The following is a 22,081-nucleotide window of genomic DNA, read 5'->3' on the forward strand; positions in this document are numbered from 1 at the left end:
CAAAAAAAGACTTGTGCATGGGAACTAGAGGCAATACTTGGGTCACCTTCCATAAATTCTCTTCTACTCCAACACTGGCACATGGATCCTGGGAGTGACTCTGGGACAGCCCCAGCCTGCCAGCGAACACAGGGACAGCCCTCTGAGGAACACCTGTGCTCCCCAGTCCTCTCTCCAGAGAGTCTCAGGATACACCCACACTGCAGAACAGCAGCAAGATCAGAACTCAGGCAGACAAGTCTTGAGACAGAGCACTTGAAATAAAATAAAGTGCACAAACACAGGTTTTAACTGAGATTCCCAGCTCCAGTTCAAAGCTGAGTGTCAGCAAGCTGAACAGAGATATAACTCAAATATTGTCTGAAGTGACGTAATAGTAAAATATAAAATATAGACATTTCAGAACTTCCACTTCATTTTAAAATTAAACCAACAGCCATGGGGGAATCTGAAATTCCAACTCTCCTGTCCACAGGAGAATTGAGTTTCCTATGCATGCAGTGTCCAACAACCAAGACGCAGAACTCCAGTCATCCCTGCTGGATCACACTGCAAGCATAATTGCTTCATCTGTTTCTCTGAAGTCAGTCAGAATCCTACCATCGACATTTAATTAAAGAAGGTAGTAAGAAAATAAACAACCTTTCTTGGAATGTCTTTGATTCCATAAGTACATATACATTTCATCCACTGAAGACTGAATTACAACCTTTCATCTAAAGAACAGCTTAATGGAATGGCACTGGAATAAAGAATGGGGGAAGGCGAAAACAAACCCTTGGTGATTTCATATAACACATTATATATTTATATAATATCAGGCTGGCTATCTGGCAGCATCAATTTGCAAGCTGCAGTAAAAGTGTTCATCACCTCAGTGCAAGCAAAAGGCTGAGCCAGGCACTTACACCAAATCAATAACCAGATCCTACTGAGAGTTAAAGCAGCAGATGGTCCATCACAATGAAGAAATGACAGAACACATCCATAGAAATGCCTGCTTTCTTCAGACACATTCTTGAAAGCACCGTATCATTGATCTAAGATTATTTTTATAGGCAGATGACAGGTCAAGCATAAAAGTGCTCTGTTTTAAAGGTTATGGAGTTGGCAAGCTTGGTATCACTGCCATGGACAAAGACTCATTTTCTTTTGAAGTCTTCTTTGTCAGGTTATTTACATTTCACAGTTAAAAGGCTCCTCTCTGAAGAACACGAATTCTAAAATAAATAAGAGGAAAAAGTCCTAGGCAAGCTAATGCTACTTTAAAGAGATAATGTAAATCAACCCTGACACCATCAGTGTCATCCTAAAGCACGTGGAGAATTTCCAGTGAAAGTTACTAACATTAAGCAGATTGAGAGAGTCAGCCAAAAAAAATAAAGCAAACCTAGGTAAACTGCCCTCCAGGCCAAGACTGTTGTTACAGCCATGTATTACAGTGAGAGGCAGAGGAGGAACACTCCAGTGGTGAAAGGCATTTGTTTGGGAAGTCTGGAGGAAGAATTGGTCCAGAATAAATAATTTATAGTGTGATCTGTGAAAATGCCTATGGAATACGACACCTAATTCTCACTGTAAGTTAGACAGAAAGCTGGATGCCCAGCTAAACACTTGAAGAATGTTACCCTTCAAATTATACGGCTCTTTTCCCAGCTATAAAATAACAATGCCACTTTCTTGCTTAATAGCACATTTAAGGGCTGAATTTATTAAGGTTCTTTCATATGCAAGGTATTACAGAGGAGTAAAGGTTCAGGGGTTTTCAAATAAAAAAAAGAAAAAAAAAGAAAATACAAAAGAGGCCCTTATGGGATAATAAATTTCTTTGAGTTTTAATACTTCTAAGCAGTGTATGTACACATACAGTGCACAGACTTCATGCTACACAGATTTTCTTCTCTTCTCTAGATGAGAACGCTCCTGGAATGTTATTGTTTTCAGGGGGGTGGTTTTTAAGAATTTACTGTGAATACATGCATTATATATGTGCACACCAAAACACTGCTGGGACTGTAAATGACCCAGGAGTTCATAAACATGGCTATTTTCTTATCTGGTTCAAATTTATGCAAGGAAGCAATTGTTATATAGCTCAGGCTGAACTGAGACCCAATCTCACAGGGGACAAGGGGGCTTTCCATAGGGTTTCACATAAGGAAAGAGTTCAAAGTAGATGACAGATTGTTTATTACATCCCTCGTACCATGAGGGTCTGATCCCTGATGGGGATCACAGGAGCTAATGCAAAAGAAACACCCTGAACACCCAGCCTGGCTCTGAGGAGAACTGAAATGATTGTAAAAAATATGAGATTAAGAGAACTGAAAGACAACAAATTCTTCTGTGGTTTATGTCTCATTTTTCCTCAGAATTTAAGGCTATAACACCACAACCTCCTTCAATACTCCCACTCAGGCCCAGTGAAGAACAGTTATCCAGTCCCACCATTAGTGAGGATGTCAGCAAGAGGAATCTCAGACTCCCAGGCATCTCTTTATGAATATTATTAAGGAGAGATTGTCATCTCAACCTCACAGAAGTTAATAATTATACTGTTCATATATCTCCATTGCTTCTGCACAGGACCAACAATGAAATAGTTGTTTAAATAGAGTTTCCTTGCTTTGATGGGAAACTGTGTGTGCACCACTCATCAGCTCAAGTAAATGTCAATAATTATTATGGAAAAATAAAAGACATTTTCTGATACACCCAGTACAATTATTTAAGAGTCTTCTTCAGATGTTGGATGTTTTGAGACCGAAGAAATAAGACCTTTAACAGCAATGAATATATGAACTCTGATTTGTTTTTATGATTTTGTTTTTTAAGTGCTGGAGAATGTTTTAACCATCACACACACACTCACATACACACACACTCTCAAACTACCACACTAGGCAAGATCAGAGCTTAACAGCCAACAAAATACACATTCAATCCCTGAGATCATTTTCCTGAAATAGAAAACTACATATGTTTCTCAAATTTCACATCAAGCCACTGCACAGCCCGAGCTGCAGGGGAGAAGGGAGCCAAGCCTGCCTTTGGGCTTGGGGGAGGAAGGACCTGAAACCAAGATGATTCCTTTCAGATCACCACATTTCTTGTCCACAATCTCCACTTAACAAACACCCCCATTTCACAGCATTTCTAACTGGACTTGCTTATCAAGCAGCCTTTGCTTTGTCAAATTAAGACACATTGCCTTGGATTAGTGAGACTCCCTGAGTTCACGATGACTTCATGGTTGGCTCAGTTCAGTGTCTCTGTGGCAAACTGCCAGGAATACATCCCCTGCCCCCAATCCTTTCTACACTGACCTAGCTGGCTTTTTTTTTTTTTTAGCAACAAATGAACATAACAGAAAATGAAGGGATAGATACTGTCACAGCTAATTAACAATCCTAACAACTTCAAAAAATTAAGTAGTAAATATTTGAAGATCTGAATGCAAGCCTCTGCAGTGCAACCTCTCAATGTATATCTGAAGTTGTTGGAAGGGGACACTGCAGTTTTTCTTCACTGAGACACTCTGAAGGGCTCCTGTTCTTGTGGAAAACACATTAAGCTTCTTTTGCTAATATTTTGTAAAGGGCACTTGTACAATAACAATAGCTAAAGCTTCCTGTTTGCCTGTGTGCTTCCTGGCTAACATTAACGAGACCTGCCGACAATTTTTTTCTCCAGCACACAGAATTCTTTCAGATTACTCGGTAGACTCAAGGACATATAATTTTTAAATTAAAAAAAAAAAAATCTAATAGTAATGGCCCACATTGCACCTGCCCTTCACAGTTCTGATAACTTTTCCAGCTACACATTTCCTACTTTCTGGATCAGTCAGTCTGTGTGTCACCAGTCTCCAAAGAACATGTTTTGAATTTATTAAAAAAGCCTGATAGAAGTAGAATTCTCTCATTTGGCAAACATACCATCACAGGGACACTTGCTTTTGGCTCCATGACAAGAAATTCATGGTACTTTATCCAATCCACAAAAACACCATCCCTCCCTCCCAAGCAGCCTTTCAAGATAATTCTCTCTCCTCCAGAGACTTCTCTAAACAAGTCTGCAAGTCTGAACTCTTGGGTTTCATTTCATAAACAGGACACAACACCCGAGTGTAATTCAGGACACTGAGCCCATGGGCTCAGCACTAATCACAACAGCTTTCTGCAATATTCCCTAGGCCCCTTCTTTCCAGAGACAAGGCCTGATTTTTAGACTGGACATCTTTTGAAGTAGGCACAAAATATCAACAAGAATCCAAGCGCCAGATCCCAGCCAAAGGGTGTCCATTAGTCATGGCAGGGCTAGGAAGGAAGGGAAGGGCAGCTGGCCCCAAAACGTGGTGTCTGTGCTGCTGCAGTTACCACATCTCTCTGAAAGGATTGCCCAATCCTGGAAAAGGACAGAGACATCCTTCAGATAATCGTTTAACTTGCACTGGTTTGTTTTTTCAACAGCGCCTCTAAACAGAATCTCCTCTTCTAAAAGCACTCTCCCTCCTCAAAGTTTCCAGCCTATTCTGGATAAAATATTTGGTGAGGGCTCCACTGACACAGCCACGAGAGACCTCACAGTGGTGAAAGTAAGCAACCTCCCAAGAATGTGTGGATTCACCAGTTGAACAGATGAAGAACAAACACAGGGATGAACAAACATCAAATCCTCACATGTATTCAGCTCCTTGAACACCTCCAAAGAAACAGATTTTAATTCACTTCTCCAAATCATTGAGCAGAGATCTGAATCCAATTCCTGGATTCTAGAGCACCTCCCTGGCTTTACTGTTTTATTACAAGCTTCCCTCACTACCATTCAACAAGGGACCAGACTCTACTCCTGTTCATCCCAGTGGACTCGCATCAACTCTGACAAAGCCCAGGGAGCTCTTTGGAAGTCAATCAGTGACATGGAGCCATCTCTAGCCATAATTATCAGCTACTCAAAACAGGTTACAAATAAACTTGAAGGACTCAATCACTTCTGACCATAAAGAGCCAACTACTTAAATGTGCACAAGCCAAGGAACTCATAAATGAAAGAAAACAATTTGTCAAGTATCTTCCTGTTGAAAATAGACTGTGTACTAAAGAGAGATCTCCCTCTTTCACAGAGATACAAATATTAGTTATGTGCTTCCCAGAAATGCTTTTTATCAACTACTGGCATTTGCTTTTCACTTTGCAATCTATCACTACCATAAACAGTATGAATTTCTTTCTTATAAAACTGAGAAACTCATGATCCTGAGATCTGTTGGAAGGAGATCATTTAGAAAAGTGAAGTATATGAAACATCTGTTCCACACTTTCCCATGTCATGATGGCAAGCAGCTGAAGACTGACTGGACAAGTATTTTCACAAGAAAATTATATGGGTCAAGTTCATAGATGAGCTGAAGTCTCTACCAGATAGCACATTACTTTCCCCAGATATTAATATAGCTAGAGTATAATAATATGAAAAAAAAACCTGCATAAATATTCAACTTGTTCCAATTTCTTTTGGTCATTTTGGGAGTGGCTTGTAGCACAATGCTGGACACCCTCTATCTCAATGTCAGCCTGACATTATTCCCTACATTTCCAAACTCTCCTTCACTGGTCTAATCTCTCTTTCGTTAGAATTCATCTTAAATTCCAGTACACATGAGCTCATTTTGCAGTGAGTGAGTTGCCTATGATTGGAAATGGCCCTGAAGCAGAACTCTGGGTCTAAACACACATGACCTTTGAGAAATTTGTGTGTGGATTCCACCCAGTTTAACAGCTCAGCCCTATTCTTATCTGCAATGTAATCCCTCACAAGACTCCAGAACACACTAAGATTACAGATGTGCATCTCTGGTAAGAACTCCCCATCCACAACACAGTAGCCTGTAACTAAACCAGAGAGGAGCTGAGATTTTATTAAGATAGCTGTAGCCGAAGTACCATATAAAGGAAAGGTTACCAGAGGTCCTGCATGGGGGAGGGAGAGCAGTGAGTCACACTCAGCACGAGCAGAAGTGCTGAGCCTCTGAAAAGCAGAGTCTATCACAGCTCTTCCTCTCCACCACAGCATTTCTGAGAGAAGACAACTGAGTATTCAAGTGGCAAAACCAACACTTGTTATTGCAGCCTTGGGGGGAAAAGCTGAGAAGTTCTAGGTTTAAATTTTTTAACTAACATTTAAATTAAATGTTAATTTAATTTTTAAATTAACATTTAAAATTTAAGTTTTTCAAATAACATTTTTTAAGTAACATTTTTATAAAATGCAGAATAGTCAGCTACTGGGATCATTCAGGACAAGTTAATGGTTGCTCATCAACCTAAAGCAGAAATAATAAAACATAACTACATTAAATATGAAGCATTACAGGCAACAGCTTTCCAAGAACAATAGGAATCAAAAATTTGGAACTCATCCTTTGCAACTGATGAGTGGATGTTGTTCAGTGAGATATAGAGCAATTACAAAGCCAGAAGGTAAAAAATTCTAGATGTTTGAGCCTCCACCTCAGATGTAAGAAACACTTATTGTTTATTATAGGTCCACTGGAAAAAAAAAACTGGCAACAAGGCAGTTCAAGCCAGCAGAATGAAAGGTCAAAGACGTAGGATTTCATACTTAGAAACACACATCAAGAACTGCTTTTCAAATACATCAAACTCTGATCTCACACTACTTTGTGCACAGTGACCTCACTGAAGGCAAAAAGACTTTACATAATTTCTAAATGTCAAATACATAGAAAATGTTTTAGAGAGCCCCTTAATAATTTAAAGAAGCAAGGTCTTTGCTATAAAAGTGCCTTCAGAATTGCATTTATTTTGGTAAAATCCACATCACCAAAACAAATTTTAAAAAAATAAATCCTTCTTTTATCAGGGCCAAGTTCTGTATGATTCACACTGACTAACACTGTGTCTTGCCCTGTGAATAGACTCCTTTGTGCTCAAAGGTAGAAGGGGTGGTAAGAGGTAATAATCTCATACATGATAAATTCACACTTCCCCTGTATTATGAGCATATGCAGGACAAATTACTTGACTCCACCAACCTACAAGAAAATTCTCAGAAAACAGGTGTACATGGGGTAAAGCAGAGAAAGGGAAAAAAAATAAGGTTTGATGCCAGCAAAATGTTTCTTGTCCTTATTTTCCTGTCTTTTTCTTTCTTCCTTGTTATCCTACAAGAAAATCCACTAGAGCCAAAACAATGGGCTTGATTTTGGGGATCACATTAAATACAGCAATGAAGGATTTACAAGGAGGTATTTTACTCAAAATAGAAGATTCTGAACTGAAGTGTGAGGGAGGACTTTGCCCAGAGAGTCATTTCCTAACATTTCTTTCTCCCTTACAACACTCATCAATACAATCAAAAGATGGTGAGTAATCACATTGTCCTTGCTAAGGAAATGAACTTGTCAGTCTAAATTCAAGCATCTCAACTTTTGAGTATAATCCTCTGCAACTCTGGGGTTATTTTCAGAGAGATTCTCTGCTTCACCTGCAGGAAATTGCAGCCAAGGACACAAAGCCAAAGCCAGGCAGGACCATGGAGCTGTCAGGATCACTGCTCTCCTTTTTCAGAGCCTCCCTCATCTCATGCCCTGAGCAAAGTGTGCTAATTCTAAAAGTCTTGAGTACTTTCACAAGATGCAGACCCTGGAATATCATCTGGGAGTCAAGGATTTATCCTCTTGAATGTAGAGTTGGGTCAGGTGACAGGACTGTTTAGATTGCAAGATCTGTGAGGTGGGAGTTGTTCTTCTGTTACATAATTCAGAGTTAGACAGCAAAACCTGACTGAAAGTCCAAAGGAAGAAGATTTAAGATGCTATTTATCAATTATCATCTGGCAAGTCCTTGCACAACTCCTCTTTTTGCATTTTTTAAGTCAATCACAGCACTTCACTGCTGTATAATGCAAGGAATACATAATATGTAATGCTCTAACAATAGCTGTCAATCAGGAAAACTAACTAGGGGGAAATAGAGTACTCAAATAAAAAGAACTATATTTGATAAGAAGGTATCTCTATTTCCAGAGAGACTAAAACTATCCTGTGGCCAGTTTTCTAGCAGACTACATTTTGCAGATTCCACACCATAAACTGCAATGGAAATAACTGTGAGCTGCACTGAACTGGGCATGATTTTAAATAAATAATACTGATTTCAAATAAATAATACTAGCCCTCACTTCTCACAAGGATCTGCAAATGTCCTTCACCTGTGCTGGTCACTTTAATCCAGATTTTTAAGGGGTTCTCTCAGAGGGTTTTGTTCAATTACTCAGCAAGGATTCCAGGGTACTTTCGTGGAGCAGCACAGTTGCCATATTTTACAATGAAGTGACCATTTAAAGTTAAGATTTTACCAGACCCCTCCCATATGCCAAAGAAATGCCTATTTCCAATTCTCGAAAAAGTCAATAAATTTGTCAACAAAATATATTTCAAAGAATTATTGAAAGTGTATTTCACAGGAACTCCAGCAATCATATTTATGTTCCAAAATGACATTTTGTAGCAACACACTGTATCTTTGAATTCCACTGCTCCCAGGAACAACTTTGTTCAGGAATGCACAGTGCAGGCAGGAGATAGGTTCAAGATGTTTTGGGGCTGGCTGAATTACAGACAGATGTACATAACAGCAGGTCCAGTCAGAATGAATTAAAGCAGAAATGTACATAAGAAAATAGACAAAATCATATTGTTATAATTAACATACCTTGCAGTGACACCTGTGGCTTTCCAAGATAAGAAATCCGGAAGATCAAAGAAGTAGCCAACCTTCTCCCACGATTCTGGCAAGTTCTAATAAAAATATGTTTAGAAAGGCAGATATTAGAGGTCAGGCATGGTCATGCCCTTATTTTAATGTAATTAAAATCCTGATATTTAGGTAAAAATGACAATTTTTTAGAACTCATTGCTCTGATCATCCAGTCAGCTCTTCTCTCTGATTTACTGCCTGGTGAGCTGAGCCTTTCTCCCAGCACAGACTGATCATAGACAAAGTTCCCCATGAAGAACTCATGGAGGCACAAGTTTCAGATCAAAAACATGGGGTGTCTCTGTTCCTCATTAGCTGCTTTATGTCAGAGCAGTTTCAAAGTCAACAACTTTATCAAAAAATATTTGCCTGAAAAATGTACTATTTTCTAAAGTAAGCCATTTGAGATTTAAAAATGCTTAAAATTCAAGATTTAAAATTTAATATTTGTTAATTATAAGCATAGGAAGAAAACAAAGAGCTCTGTGAGCACACAAACAAAGCTTGCAGATCTGAAAAGCCACACAACATTCCCAAACTCCTACAAAACTCTTCTACCAAGATAGATAATTTACAAGGAGTTTCCACCACTGTTTTCTGAACACAGATGATGGTCCAGAAAAGGCTGGTCACATCACCTGGGCCAGGCTCTATTCTTTGTTCCCATCTCCAAAACTCAGTCTGATTTCAGCTGATGTTAGTACTGCACAGTCTCAAAACTACTTTTCTACAAACACAATCTCCACACCACCCACAGGTATCAGACCACGATGAACGGGAAGAAAGTTTTCCCAGGAGCAATGTTGTATTCCAGCGTGACAGACTGAGCATTGCTGTCCAGCAAAGCAACCCCAACGGCCCCCTCTAACCTCAGTACATTAAAATAAGTAGAGAATATCAAAACTACACAAAAGCCCACAAGGGTCACAAATTAAACTTCCATGGGAAGATAAGATTGCTTGGAAAACCTCCACCAGCTTACTAAATCATTGAAAAGTGAGAAGTTTTCTCACTTAAGATCAGCTCCTGCTCTAGAAACACAAGTCCTTGCTGGGGTCTTTCTGCAACAGAAATTAAATCCATGCAGTGTCAAGAATGTACAGGCTGAACTAAAGAAGATCATTCCATTTTAGAGAAAACATTTGGCTCTTAAAATTCTTCCCTGTGAGGGTGGTGATGCCTTGGCAGAGGTTGTCCAGAGAAGCTGTGGTTGCCCCATCCCTGGAAGTGTCCAAGGCCAGGTTGGACAGGGCTTGGAGCAACCTGGGATAGTGGAAGGTGTCCCTGCCATGGCAGGGAGCTAGAATGAGATGAGCTTTAAGGTCCCTCCCAACCCAAATCATCCTGTGATTCTATAACATACTTTAGATACTCTAAGGTATCAAACCAAAATCTTAGAAGCTCAGAAAGATGCTGAAATGGAATCAATGAATTTGAGAAACTAAGGTACAACTGGGTAAGTACAAAAAAAGCAAAATTTTGCTTAGTTTTGGGTCATGCCAAGAATCTGTCTTAAAACCTTTTGAGTTTAGACCTTGAAAAGGTTCTAAAACTTACTGGGTTTCTATTGAGTTCAAAAAAGAAATGCTCTGATTACAACTTTTTAACACAAAACACACAACCTTTGGATGTCTGCTCCTGACTACTCAGGTTTAGCTCACCTCCCAGACATATGTGGTTGCTACTCACATCAAATCTAACTTCCTCTATGAATGCCAAGGTGCTCCATAGTTTAGCCCAAAGAATATTCCGCCAGATTATTTTGATAATAAAAGCCATCATGTGTTGTTAACACACCTGAGAGTCTTCAAAAAGCAACAGGCTGTTACTATCTGGCTGTTATTTTAATCAGAAAAGAAAATTAAGAATAACTGTCCTCTTCAAATAAATCTGTTTCATCAAATACTCCTTGGATCCTTATTCTATTACTGCAAGAATTCCCAAAAGCCACATGTTAGTGACATTCAAAATAACTTTGTTTCATGAACATCCAAATGATTCATTTTTTGCCATCTTGATGCTGTGTCATCACTAATTAGTACAGACAAAAAAAAAAAAATCATAGCACGCCCTCATGCTTTTTCCAAACAAATTTAAAGTCTCCATGTTTTCAACACTCACTGAAGTTAATTCAAATTTATTTTCACCCAGTCAGGAGTCTGTGACCACATTAAAAGGATTGTGGAAAAGATCCAGGAACGTTCCCAATGCTGTATTCACATCCTGCAAGTCACCCTCCAAACTCACTTGCAAAGGAACTCACAATCTTTCTGCTTTCCAGAGGTGCTTATGAGGTGCCCTTTCTTCATCTCTCTCTCCGATTCCTTTGGGTTGCTTTAACAGCTACGCCTCCACAGAATGTTTTGAGATTGTCATAGGGAATCCCAAATACTTGCAGTCAAAGAGTTTAAGAATTATGTACTGCAATGCATTTTAATCTTCCTAGGCAAGAAGGGAAAATGAAGGATTTCTTAATGAAAATACATACATCTTTATCTAAATTACTGAAAGTAAATGCACATTGTGTGAAAGGAAGAAAGGGAATTATTCGCACACTCACAGGGATATAAGAACTCATGTCCCATGCCCTGCTCCAACTCAAAGCAGAGATTTACAACTTGCATCTCCCACACTTCACACTGGATGCCAAGACATGTGATAGAGCTATTCCAGACACCCAAGATAGCCATGAGCAGAAATTCCATTCTTGCCAGAGCCATGGCTGCAAACTGATCAATTCTGACACAACTTGCACTCTAACTGGTAAAAGATTAACTGGCTGAATTATCAGAGCCAGGAACTGGGGCAGGGGGAAAGGAGGGGCTTGGAAAGTAAACTCTTGGAGTAAGGCTGCTGCTGAAGAGGGAGAAAACTGCCTGCACCACCCAGACACTGGTGCAGGCATCCTTAAATCCCTGAGGTATCCTGGGCATGGCACAAACAGGAACAGCTGGAACAAACAGGAACAGCTGGAACAAACAGGGAGGACAGTGTGTGCCTGTTGGAAGCCTTGTCCCACTGTAGAGGAGAGGAGACACAGAGGGGACAGCCCAAGCAGGACGTGTTCTGAGGTGCAGGTGCTTCAAATCTCCCAGCTGTGAGTGCTGTTTCTAAATGGCACTTCTGCCTGATCAGCAACTGCAGCTAAAAACCAGATTCAGTCTGAAATACAGCTTATGCATGTGTGTCTGCACTGTGTATGGATTGTGATAACACAGAGTGTTGAAACATTTATAAACAATTCTAAACAAGAGTTCAGTTCCAAACTCAACAGCCTGGAGTCATTCTCATTTAACACAGAATTTATTATTCATTTTAATGGAAAAATATTCAGTCATATTCAACAAGACAAAAAGCCAGCTGCAAGGGCAGCAAGCAGTGAAGAAAACATGCACCAGCAAAGGAGCTGCTGCCAAGCAAATGCCACTGCATGCACTATCCTTCCCCTCACTGCCAGGGAAAGAGAGGTTTTAATTGTTTCTGCAAATGATCCCACTGTAAGCTGCATGAGTGTACAGGAGGAAGAAGGCTGATGGATCAAACAGCAGCTCTAACTGAGGATGTGAACTGTCACATACAGGAAGATCACTGACTGCCATGAAAAAAACCTACTCACTGACTATTGACTTAGTTATTAATGGCAGAGGAATGATATGCTAAATAGTCACTCCATGGTTTGGGGTTTTTTTCCTAAAGGAAGGCTCTTCTTCGCTCGTAAATATACAATTAAGAGCAGAGTTGTGAAAACAGAATATAGAAGACTGCATTTCACTGGGAGGCAGTTACCAAGTAAATACCTATCCCCATCCAATATGCCCCACCCACTTAAAATAAACAATAAAGTTCAGCATCTCTGATTTAATAGGACTAGTATTTTTTAGAAATAGCTGGTATGTAATGTCATTAGTATGAGGAAAACATAACATGCATCCTTTCGTTTTGGCACAAGCTACAATAACATTTTCAGCCAGAAATTAGTAAACAACATTTTTTTCTTCTGCTATCTCTAGGAAAAAAAGTACTAACAGGCTAGTTCTGGAGCTGGGCAACCCTTCCCTGCAGTTCTTGCATTGCTGTGTTTGAGCTGTGCGCTCACTGCTCTAACACTGGTTTGCCACAGCATCAGTAAATGTACAGTTGTGTTGTACTGACAAACTCCTGCAGCAAAATAATTCCCTAGTGAAGGAGCTATGTGGTCACATTTTCAGCTTACATGCAGGTATCCACCTCCCAGAACTACCTATGGACTAGGTAGGCAGTGAACATCCAATTTTTTTTAGACAGTCACCAAAATTACAGAACCCACTTAATAAACTGGACAAAAACATACCAGCAACTACAGAAGTAAAAAATTATTGCAATAATGTTTTGTCAGAAAATTGTAAAGAACAAATCTAAGGAAATAACAGCAAAATGAGTGAATTTAATTGGCTATTTTAAAAGAACCACTAACTACTTTCCTTTTTAGTGAAGGTTATATTCAAATTTACCTTAGTAGCTTCAGGAAGACTTTGTCAGAACCATCTTTCAGCTAGTTGCTAAATATTTGTCAAAGGATACTGTGTCTCACCTTCACTTACAGTTGATTTTCTCAATTCATGTGACCACATGCCAAAAGTCAAATGTGGCTGCATCCACAGAAGCAAGCTTTATAAAAAAACATATATTTGTTTGGTTTTGCATTTAACACTGGACTCTATCACCACACATGATCCACACAGGCAGAAAAATACAACACTCTTCCTAAGTGAGCCATAGACATGCACACTTTAACCAGAGTGCCCCACAGTAGCTGCATTCAGCTGATCATTTACTGCCAACAGCTGTGCCCAACACACAAACTCCACCTGCAGGGATGGCTTTACCATAGGAACACCTATCTGCAATCACAAGCATCAAGACCAACCAATTAATTTCATGGATGATAACTAAGAGGTGCCAGAAGGTAAAATGATTCAGCCCCAATCAAACTGAACTCAATGTAAGCAAATACAAATCAAAGAGAAGATCTCAAAAAGCCTACTATGGCCTTAAAAATTCAGGTTTTTAATTCAAACTCAAAATGGAATGGAGATGAAGAGCTGGAAGAAGAGAATAACACCCTGAAGCCTCCAGTCACATTTCTATGCTGTGTAGGGAGATGGAATGTTAAAGAGAAAACATTATATGGAAAAGAAAGTCAGTAAGAATCAGATGAGAGTAATTTGTGACTTGAAAGAAAACCTGAAGCAACCCTCCACAAATAAATACAAGGGGAGAAGAAGAAGAAAGCCACAAGAGATAAAGACCAGTATCTACTTCTTGTACAGTGGTGTCAACTCATTCCTCTCACTGAGTGAGGTCATCTGCAGCTTCGATTCCAGGAACAAGGTGATGGAAATGGAAAAGCACACTTAGGTCATTATTGAATCCCAGAATGGTTTGGATTGGAAGAGATCTTAAACATCACCCAGGTTCCACCCCCTGCCGTAGGCATGGACACCTTCCACTATCCCAGGCTGCTCCAAGACCCTTTTGGCCTTGGACATTTTCAGGGATGGGGCCATCACAGCTTCTCTGGGCAACCTGTGCCACAGCCTCAGCACTCTCACAGGGAAGAATTTCTTCCCATCTAACCCTGCCCTCTGTCAGTGTGAAACCATTCCCCCTTGTCCTGTCACTCCAGACCTTTGTCCAAAGTCCCTCTCCAGCTGCCTTGTAAGTCACCTTCGTCCTTTCCCCCTTCTCCTTCCTCTTCTTTACTTCCAACCAATTCACAGTAAATCTGCAAAGTCATATATTCTTTAGTAATGCTTTTAATTGCTTAGATGAAAATTCTTCAAGCCACAGAAATTCCATTTCTCTCTTTAAGAGACACCCTAATCACTCACAACTTACCAGCACTGCTGGTCAGACCCATGTCAGACCCTTCCTCACAGAGATTAGGTTTGCAAACACTGTTTTTAGGAGAACCCAAGGCAAAACATGAGACAAGAGTTTCTCCTAATATGGCCTTCCAGACCCAGGTCAGCACCATGGAAAGGGAGAGGATTGGTAACAATGTACACACAATTAACTTCTCACTGTAACAACAGACCAACCGTCATTAAGTATCAGTACTTTAAATATCTTCCTTCCAAAAGTGCACCTAGTAATCTCCTAAATTTATCTTTTATTTATTTTATCTTTATTATTTAACTTATATTTTATTCTTTCACTTCAGACATAAAGCAATACTTTTCCCCACTGCACTTTTTCTGCAAAACCCGTATGAATGCAAGCAGCTATGGAATGTGCACAGCTCCAATCTCAGGCAAAGATGTACAGAGGGAAAACAGCAAAAACATTTAATAGCAGAAACATTAAATTCCTGGGGAGTTCAAAATAAGGTCCAGAGAATTCAAAGCAAAAGTCAACAGTGATTTCTCATATATTAGAGTGTACAAGCTGACCTGGACCATGACTGCAAAGTGTCTGGCTGTGGGTTTTGTTCTGCTTTGTTTTCTTTACAAACATCCCTGTGTTGAATGTATTGCAGCCATGTCAAGCCTTCTGATCAAGAACTTTCCAGAAACATGATGCCAACCAAAGGAACAAAGGCTCAAAGTAGCTTCTGGATACACCTTGGTTTAGCCAGTTTTGATTACGGTCACACATAGGAGAACGTGCCCAATCCACTGGTTTTGTCTTAACTTCCTGGGATGCTGTCAGGTATATAACAACATTAGGGAGGAATATTGAGAAAGGAATAAAGAAGGAAAGGGAAAGAAAAACCCACCTCATTGCACTCAATAGTCAGGAAAGCTGGAGAAACCAAAGCTATGATCACAGCCAGGCACAGTGTGGGGAGCACTGTAAAATTTTCCCAGGCAGTTAGCAGGTCAAACTAGGTACAGTGCACTCATTTTCTGAACACCAGTTAGCATAATTAAGTAAAAGCATAATGGGAATTTCAGTTTTACACTTTGCAAAGCCCTCAGATAGAATAAAATGAAAATGTGTCTTTCTACCTGCTAATCTTGCAATTTTCCCATGGGATTTGAAAACTAAGCTTCCTTTTTACCAGCTTGTGCATTATCACTAGCTTAAGAAATAATCCTGTAGTCAGAATATAAAGCATATTTTCCCTGTGTTGTGTAAGCTAGATCAAAATCTCACTCTGCCATTGGGAAATACATTAAACACAGAAAATAAAGATGATACAACTCAAAAAAAAACAGAAGAACACATTAAATACCTTTCTATAAATATTTTTCCTGACCGTATCTGTAATACCTGTGTCACAGTTTACAATATATAAAATATTTAAAATATGAAGAGACTTAAATAATTTATATTTGTAGCCCAATTCAAGACAGCCCACTAAGAAACATCAGATGTGCACCTGCTGTTGTAGGTTTCATCTGAACAACCCGACATTCAAAGTTATTGTAAGATTTGCCTTCCTTTACAAAAAGTGAGGGCACTTGCATTACATGAGGCTGAGTTTGAGCTGCCAGAGGCCAATGTGACCCTTTGCGGACATCCCTGATGTCAGGTAAGCCCTGGATGCATTACTGTGCCTGGCACTGAAAACAAACCCTCCCTCTGCATTTAATTCCTTTCCCCCTCCTACTTTGCAAGGAGTACAGAAGCAGTAAAAGCACTCAATCCCTCACCCCTCCAGAGCTGAAAGGTTTAGCCAAATCTCAGCAGATTACAGCCCACTGCAGGGTAACTGTTCCTGCTCCTGAGCAGCTGAGGTGCTGCTGTGGGTTCTGAGGTGCCCAAGCTAAACAGGACAAGCTTAAGCAGTTTAATGGTGAGTCACACCCAGAGCACTCAGGAATTGTGAGTGGGCAGCTCAGCAGGCAGACACTGAGGTGAAAAACCTTCTCTTAAGGACAATAATCTCCTTAGCTGGTATGTCAGGAGCTGAAAAGGGACATGTGAACAAGCCCTGTTCTGTACCACCCTTCTGCCAGGAAATCCCTGCTGCTGCCTGGGGCCAGGAGAATCCTGTGTCCCACCCATTGGCTCATGGAGGGAACAAGCCCTGCAATGCTCTCCCCTTTACACCACAGCAATCGTGCACAGGCCTTTGAGGTCACAGCAGGCTCACACCTCCATGTGACCACATCTGGACACCCCATAATTCTGGATTTCCTGAGCAGTCAGGTACAGATATCCCAGACCCTGCAATATAAAAATGCTTTAAATGCAAAGGAGTAATTTAATGTTTCTACAGCTTATTTTTGTTATTTATATTTATTTGTTATATATTTTGTTATTTTGTTATTTATAAAATGTCTGATGTATGATATTCATAGCTCGAGAAGGGAAGAACTAGTAGATGGCTATTCATTATCAACATTCATTACCCCCTATTATCATTAATCTGTCAGTACCTGCTTCTACCAGTTAATTCCTTTGACTTTCCCTAATCTGCACCTTGTTACAATCTAATGTCTCATGTCTATAAGGACAGGAGAATTTGACTGCTTGAAACTGGCAGCAAGTAATTTATATTTGGGCTTTGTTAAAATGACAGTGAGCATCATTGAGGCCAAATGTAAAAAGCCAGGCTAGAGGAGGTTTATAAAAATTTCAAGTGGCAAGTGTCTCTCCTTTTATCTGACAGTTGTTATTCATTGTAACACACCAAATTTAAACACACCAGACAGAGGCAGAGCTCCACATTATACACAGGGCACCTTCCCTCTCCACATGGTTTATTCCTACTGATGGGACAGAACTGAACTGAAGCTGGAAGTGGAGAGTTCCTCTACCAGCAGCCAGGCCATCACACCCTAAACTGCACCCCTATGGCACTCCAGGCTCCAGCTGGAATAGGAAACACATCTCCATAACTAAATTCTAGGATACTTAATTTATTATCTGTACTTCTATTTGTATGTATATCTAATCTTAGATAAGAAAGACATACGGAATGTTTCTTTCAGGGAACACTCCACTTCAATAAAATCAAACATTCTTCTACAAAATTGAGAGGAAGAAAGAACCTTAAAATGTTGAAATTACAACTTTAGCCTGACCTTACTCTGCATACACCTTAGCATTCAACACTGACTGAAGGCTTTTGTTGTAGAAATCTCATTCTCAGGAATTAACAAGGGCACTAATCACTAGTAAAAATGCACCAGAGTGTTAAATGTACTCACTTCCTTTATCCAGAGCAATTTAGGAGGCTGCATTTCCACAGACATGGCTCCCCCTACGTAGTTCAGAACCCTGTGCTGGGTGGCATTGATGCGCTGGACTTGGCTCACTGCACGATGGTCCATCCACATGATCACATTCCTATGGTTCTGTCCTTGGGGGGAAAGAGGAAAAAGAGTTCTTTTAGCTCTGCTTTAACCCCAGCTCAGCACTCTAAGTTACTAGGCTCTAAACTGCTTCACACTTTCACTTCTGCACTGAAAACTAAAATTCTGTTTGTGTTAATAATTCACAGTGGGTATTTAAATATAAAATTTTAGCCCTCTGACCCAACTTTAGCACATGCTGAGCACTGAGAATGCTGACTGAAACCAATCAGGCTTGTGAGCATCCAAGAACTGTGAAACACCATTTTCTCTTGTATTTCATTTCAAGAACCCAAACTTCCTGACAAAGTTCACATATTTAGTTAAAAAAATAAAGGAACATTTTGGTGACCAAAAACTAAAAATGTGACAAAATCTGAACCATTATGTTGTGAATTGAAATTAACCCCATCAGCTACAGTGATTATCTTTCCTTTTCTATGGTTATGAGAAGAACCACCCTAATTCCTTTCCAAAATACTGTTCAGAGTGAGATAATTTGCTGAAATGCTTTTATTTTGGATGTGCAAGGAAAAAAGCATTTGGCAAGTCTGCAGCACACACAAATGAGAACAAGAAACAAAGAACGTTTTATCCAAATGAACCTCCAGAGGACCTGCCAGAGAGAGGGAACAGTAATCCAGGTGACACTGCAGATTCATCTCTGGCTAAGTAAAAAGGCAGAAGTGTGAGGCACTTCAATATTTCTAAAATGGGTTGAAATACAGCTCAGAACTGTGAAACTGCCTGAAACACCACCACTACAAGGCTCTTCACAGCATTACAGTATTGAGTGAATTCTTGTCTTGTTGTTTAGCACCACCACTGTGTAAACTCAAAGTTCTCGGGGATATCAGAGCACAGAAAATGAGAACTGAATTTGACTCATTAGACCCAAAATAGCCTCAGACATCATTAGGCATTGAACAGATTATAAGAGACTCTCAAACTGAAAAATAAATAATCTGATCTAAATTTAGAAAAGGACATTTTGGGGGCAAAGCTGGGTTTTGAGAAGGGTAGAAAGAGATGACAAACATCTGAGAATAGAAAGGGAACATACACAGAATTATGATTATGACATAGCACACACCTAATCTTAAGTGGGATTCACTGGGTAAAAGAAGTGCAGCACAAACTTTTTGGGAGTCTTCTGAATTATCTATCCAAAAACTAATAAAACCCCCCCAGATTTTTAGAAAAAGGTCACAGACTGTTTTAGCACTGTCCTAGACAAAGACAGAACACCAGTGTAATAAAATACACAAACTGAACTTCTTGCCTGCAGCTCCATGACAGAGCAAGCAGTTAGACTACACTAACACTAACATTTCTAACATTCCTTTAGCCAGTCTGGATGGGCATTTATACACACTATAAAAGCCATGATCAGTACAGTCTGAAGGAGAAGAAAACATGCCAAAAAGAAAAATGAGTGTAGATTTCCCTAAGAAGCAATTTCTCAACATGAATGAATGTGATCTTAGGACACCAAATATTTAACCAAACAGTAAGTAATTCTCATCTCAGATTTTTAATTTTGCAGTAAAATTGAAACAGTAAAACCAGAGAAAAAAACCCTCTTATAAAGAAAGAGTTTGTGTAATCTCCATCTCCAATAGTCAGCCCCACCATTTGGCATTTGTAGGACATGGGAAGTTCCCTCCCATCAGTGGTAAAATTCAGACAGTAACACCACGTTTTGTGTGGAGCCCTACCTTCAGAGTTGACTGCCAAAGGTTGGAACTGTTCATCCACCACAACAAGGGAACAGGTAGCATCAAACCCAAGCCCTCGAATCTGGCTGGCATCCACTCCACGGACAACTTCCTGAAAATACACAAAACACACAGGAATACAAATACATCCATGCATGTGCAAGTGCCATGTGATCTAGAAAGCACACAAAATGAGTTACAAGTTAGCTCAAATGATGAAATCTCCTAAATTCAGTGTTCTTTAAAACATCCAATTGTAAACACACATCAAATTACCAGAAATTCTTTGTGTTTCAAATCCGAATTCAGAGGTCTTTATCCACAGTCCTAGATAAAAGCAGGAGGCACAAAAATATGAGTTAATAAAGGTAGCAGAAAACCTGCAATGTTAATTTTCTCTCTTTTCTAAAGCTTGGAACTGAGCTGGATGTGAAACATGGGCCTGGATTAGGACTGAGTGTTTCCATCAGTTACTTCACTGACTTCCTGCCTGTGAAAGCAACAATCTTCCAGAATTGCTTTGGTAATATTGTGTTTGTCTTGCAATACTGAAGGGTCCCAAAACTAAAGTTGGTCAAAACCTGTAGCCATGATAACACCTCTCCAATGCCCACCTTTGCTCAGCTACCAAGAGTGTGAATAGCATGCTTTTTGGAAGCTTTTAAAAAAAAATCCAAATCATTGCTCCAGAATGCCTGAACTTCATGGCTTCCAGCAGCCCTGGAAAAAAAAACACAACACCCACAAGGATTAAGTGCCAAATGAGGTTGCAAGACACCTAAAATGTAGCACGGTAATAAATTGCCACTTCTCAGCAACAATAAAAATATCATTATTTTAATTAGTACTATAAGGAAAGACTTTCAGTAGACTTGCACAGTGCCAGTCTCTTACTGGCTCTGTAAAACTGCAGTTTCTGAGACCATTTTATTGCTTAAATATAAGAGATTGCATTTAAAGAGGTCAAGAGCAAGAACAAAGCCACTCAGACAGAGAAAAATCAAATAAGCAGAGGAAGACTTTCTCTGCTTTAATGTCAAACTGTTCTTTCCTATCACTGCTGTCACTCCCTTCTTTTCCTTCTATCCACTCACCTCCTCCTCTCCATCTCAGGACATTTCTGCAGAGCCAAGCTCATTAATGTTTGAAAAGGCTGATCAATAACAAGACAATGGGTGAACAGTCCATCTGCAAATTACCAAGCGTATCATGAATATTTAAAAAGCCAACCTTAGAACATGCAGCAGGCAGGGCCTGTAGTGAGGAGGATGAAATGGACTCTGTGTGCACTGCTAGCAAGGTCTCTAATTTACCTTTATCCTCAGCATGTACAGGCAGAGCCCTGGATCAGAGGGTACAAATTTTCCCCTGTAGTAAAGTCTGTTTCAATCTGGTTTTATACCTGATACCATCCACAGACATTTGTTGTTTATTTTGGTCTTATAATACTGGATCCCGTTATAAAGAGGATAACAAGTGTTACTTTAGGGGCCATCCACAAACCAGATTACAATTCCTCTATAATAAATTCTCCTTTATGACTCCAGGGCAGCCCAATGCACATCTCTAGATATATGCACTGCCAGGTTCTGAGCAACCTTGACTCCTCCAAGAATTGTCTCGTGGGTAGAGCATACACCAGCTAAACAAAGCTCACAGATGTGAGACCTGGAGGCAGTGGGTAAATCTTCCCTCTGCAATAATAGCACAAAGAAAGTTCTTTCATTCTATTTTCCGTTGTAGCATGAGTTTTTTTTCACCCTGGCCTTCAACTCCTCACCAGTAAAACAGACATTTGTGAGGCTGCATCAGCCTCAAGGTGCTTTCAATGCACAAGGGTGGTCACAAGTTACACAGCATGAACAGACCCGAGTAGAAGTGGCAGACATGGGGACTGCAGGACTGTGAACATTCAGAACTTGCAGAACCACCTGCAACACAAATCCTTCATTTTGTCCTCGCCCACCTTTGTGACAGAGCAGCAGGCAGCCCAGATGTCTGCAGAGGATTGCTCATAGTGGTCTGGCTGGGGCTCCCAAACCTGGATGGGGTGCTCTGCGTGTGCCACCACCGTCCCAAAGCCGTCCACCAGCGCCGCGCGAACACTGGCTGAGCCCACGTCAACTCCAACGTAGTATGTCACTGCAGTCTGCTTCTCACCAGGCATTTTTAATAAAACCTGTTGAAGGAAAAGGAAACAAAAGGGGTTAAAAGCAGATAAAATGACTGATGGAAAAAGTGCCAAGAGCTGCTGCCTCCCATCAAGCCAAACATCCCACCTGTGGTGTGATGCTGG

General features: G+C 40.1%; 1 protein-coding gene across 12 annotated transcripts in view; it reads right to left on the reverse strand.

The window, feature by feature from the left end:
* FGGY (FGGY carbohydrate kinase domain containing) overlaps positions 1 to 22,081 on the reverse strand; it is a 144,012-nt gene that overhangs the window by 111,689 nt on the left and 10,242 nt on the right. For 7 of the 12 annotated variants that reach the window (XR_014957006.1, XR_014957008.1, XR_014957009.1 and 4 more), the window contains 4 exons: positions 21,752 to 21,964; positions 19,786 to 19,897; positions 17,924 to 18,075; positions 8,739 to 8,824 (listed from right to left, as the gene is read on the reverse strand). Coding sequence is in view for 8 of the 12 variants with exons in the window: in XM_085586152.1 (XP_085442278.1) it covers positions 8,739 to 8,824; positions 17,924 to 18,075; positions 19,786 to 19,897; positions 21,752 to 21,952 (551 nt within the window). In the remaining 4 variants the exon portion in view is untranslated. Of the gene's footprint in view, positions 1 to 8,738; positions 8,825 to 17,923; positions 18,076 to 19,785; positions 19,898 to 20,061; positions 20,113 to 20,399; positions 20,506 to 20,879; positions 20,974 to 21,751; positions 21,965 to 22,081 lie in introns of those variants that run through there. The other 5 variants (XM_085586155.1, XM_085586154.1, XM_085586157.1 and 2 more) reach the window with 5 other exon arrangements.

This window comes from Lonchura striata, chromosome 8, assembly GCF_050655825.1.
Source record: "Lonchura striata isolate lonStrDom1 chromosome 8, ASM5065582v1, whole genome shotgun sequence".
Classification (NCBI taxonomy): domain Eukaryota; kingdom Metazoa; phylum Chordata; class Aves; order Passeriformes; family Estrildidae; genus Lonchura; species Lonchura striata.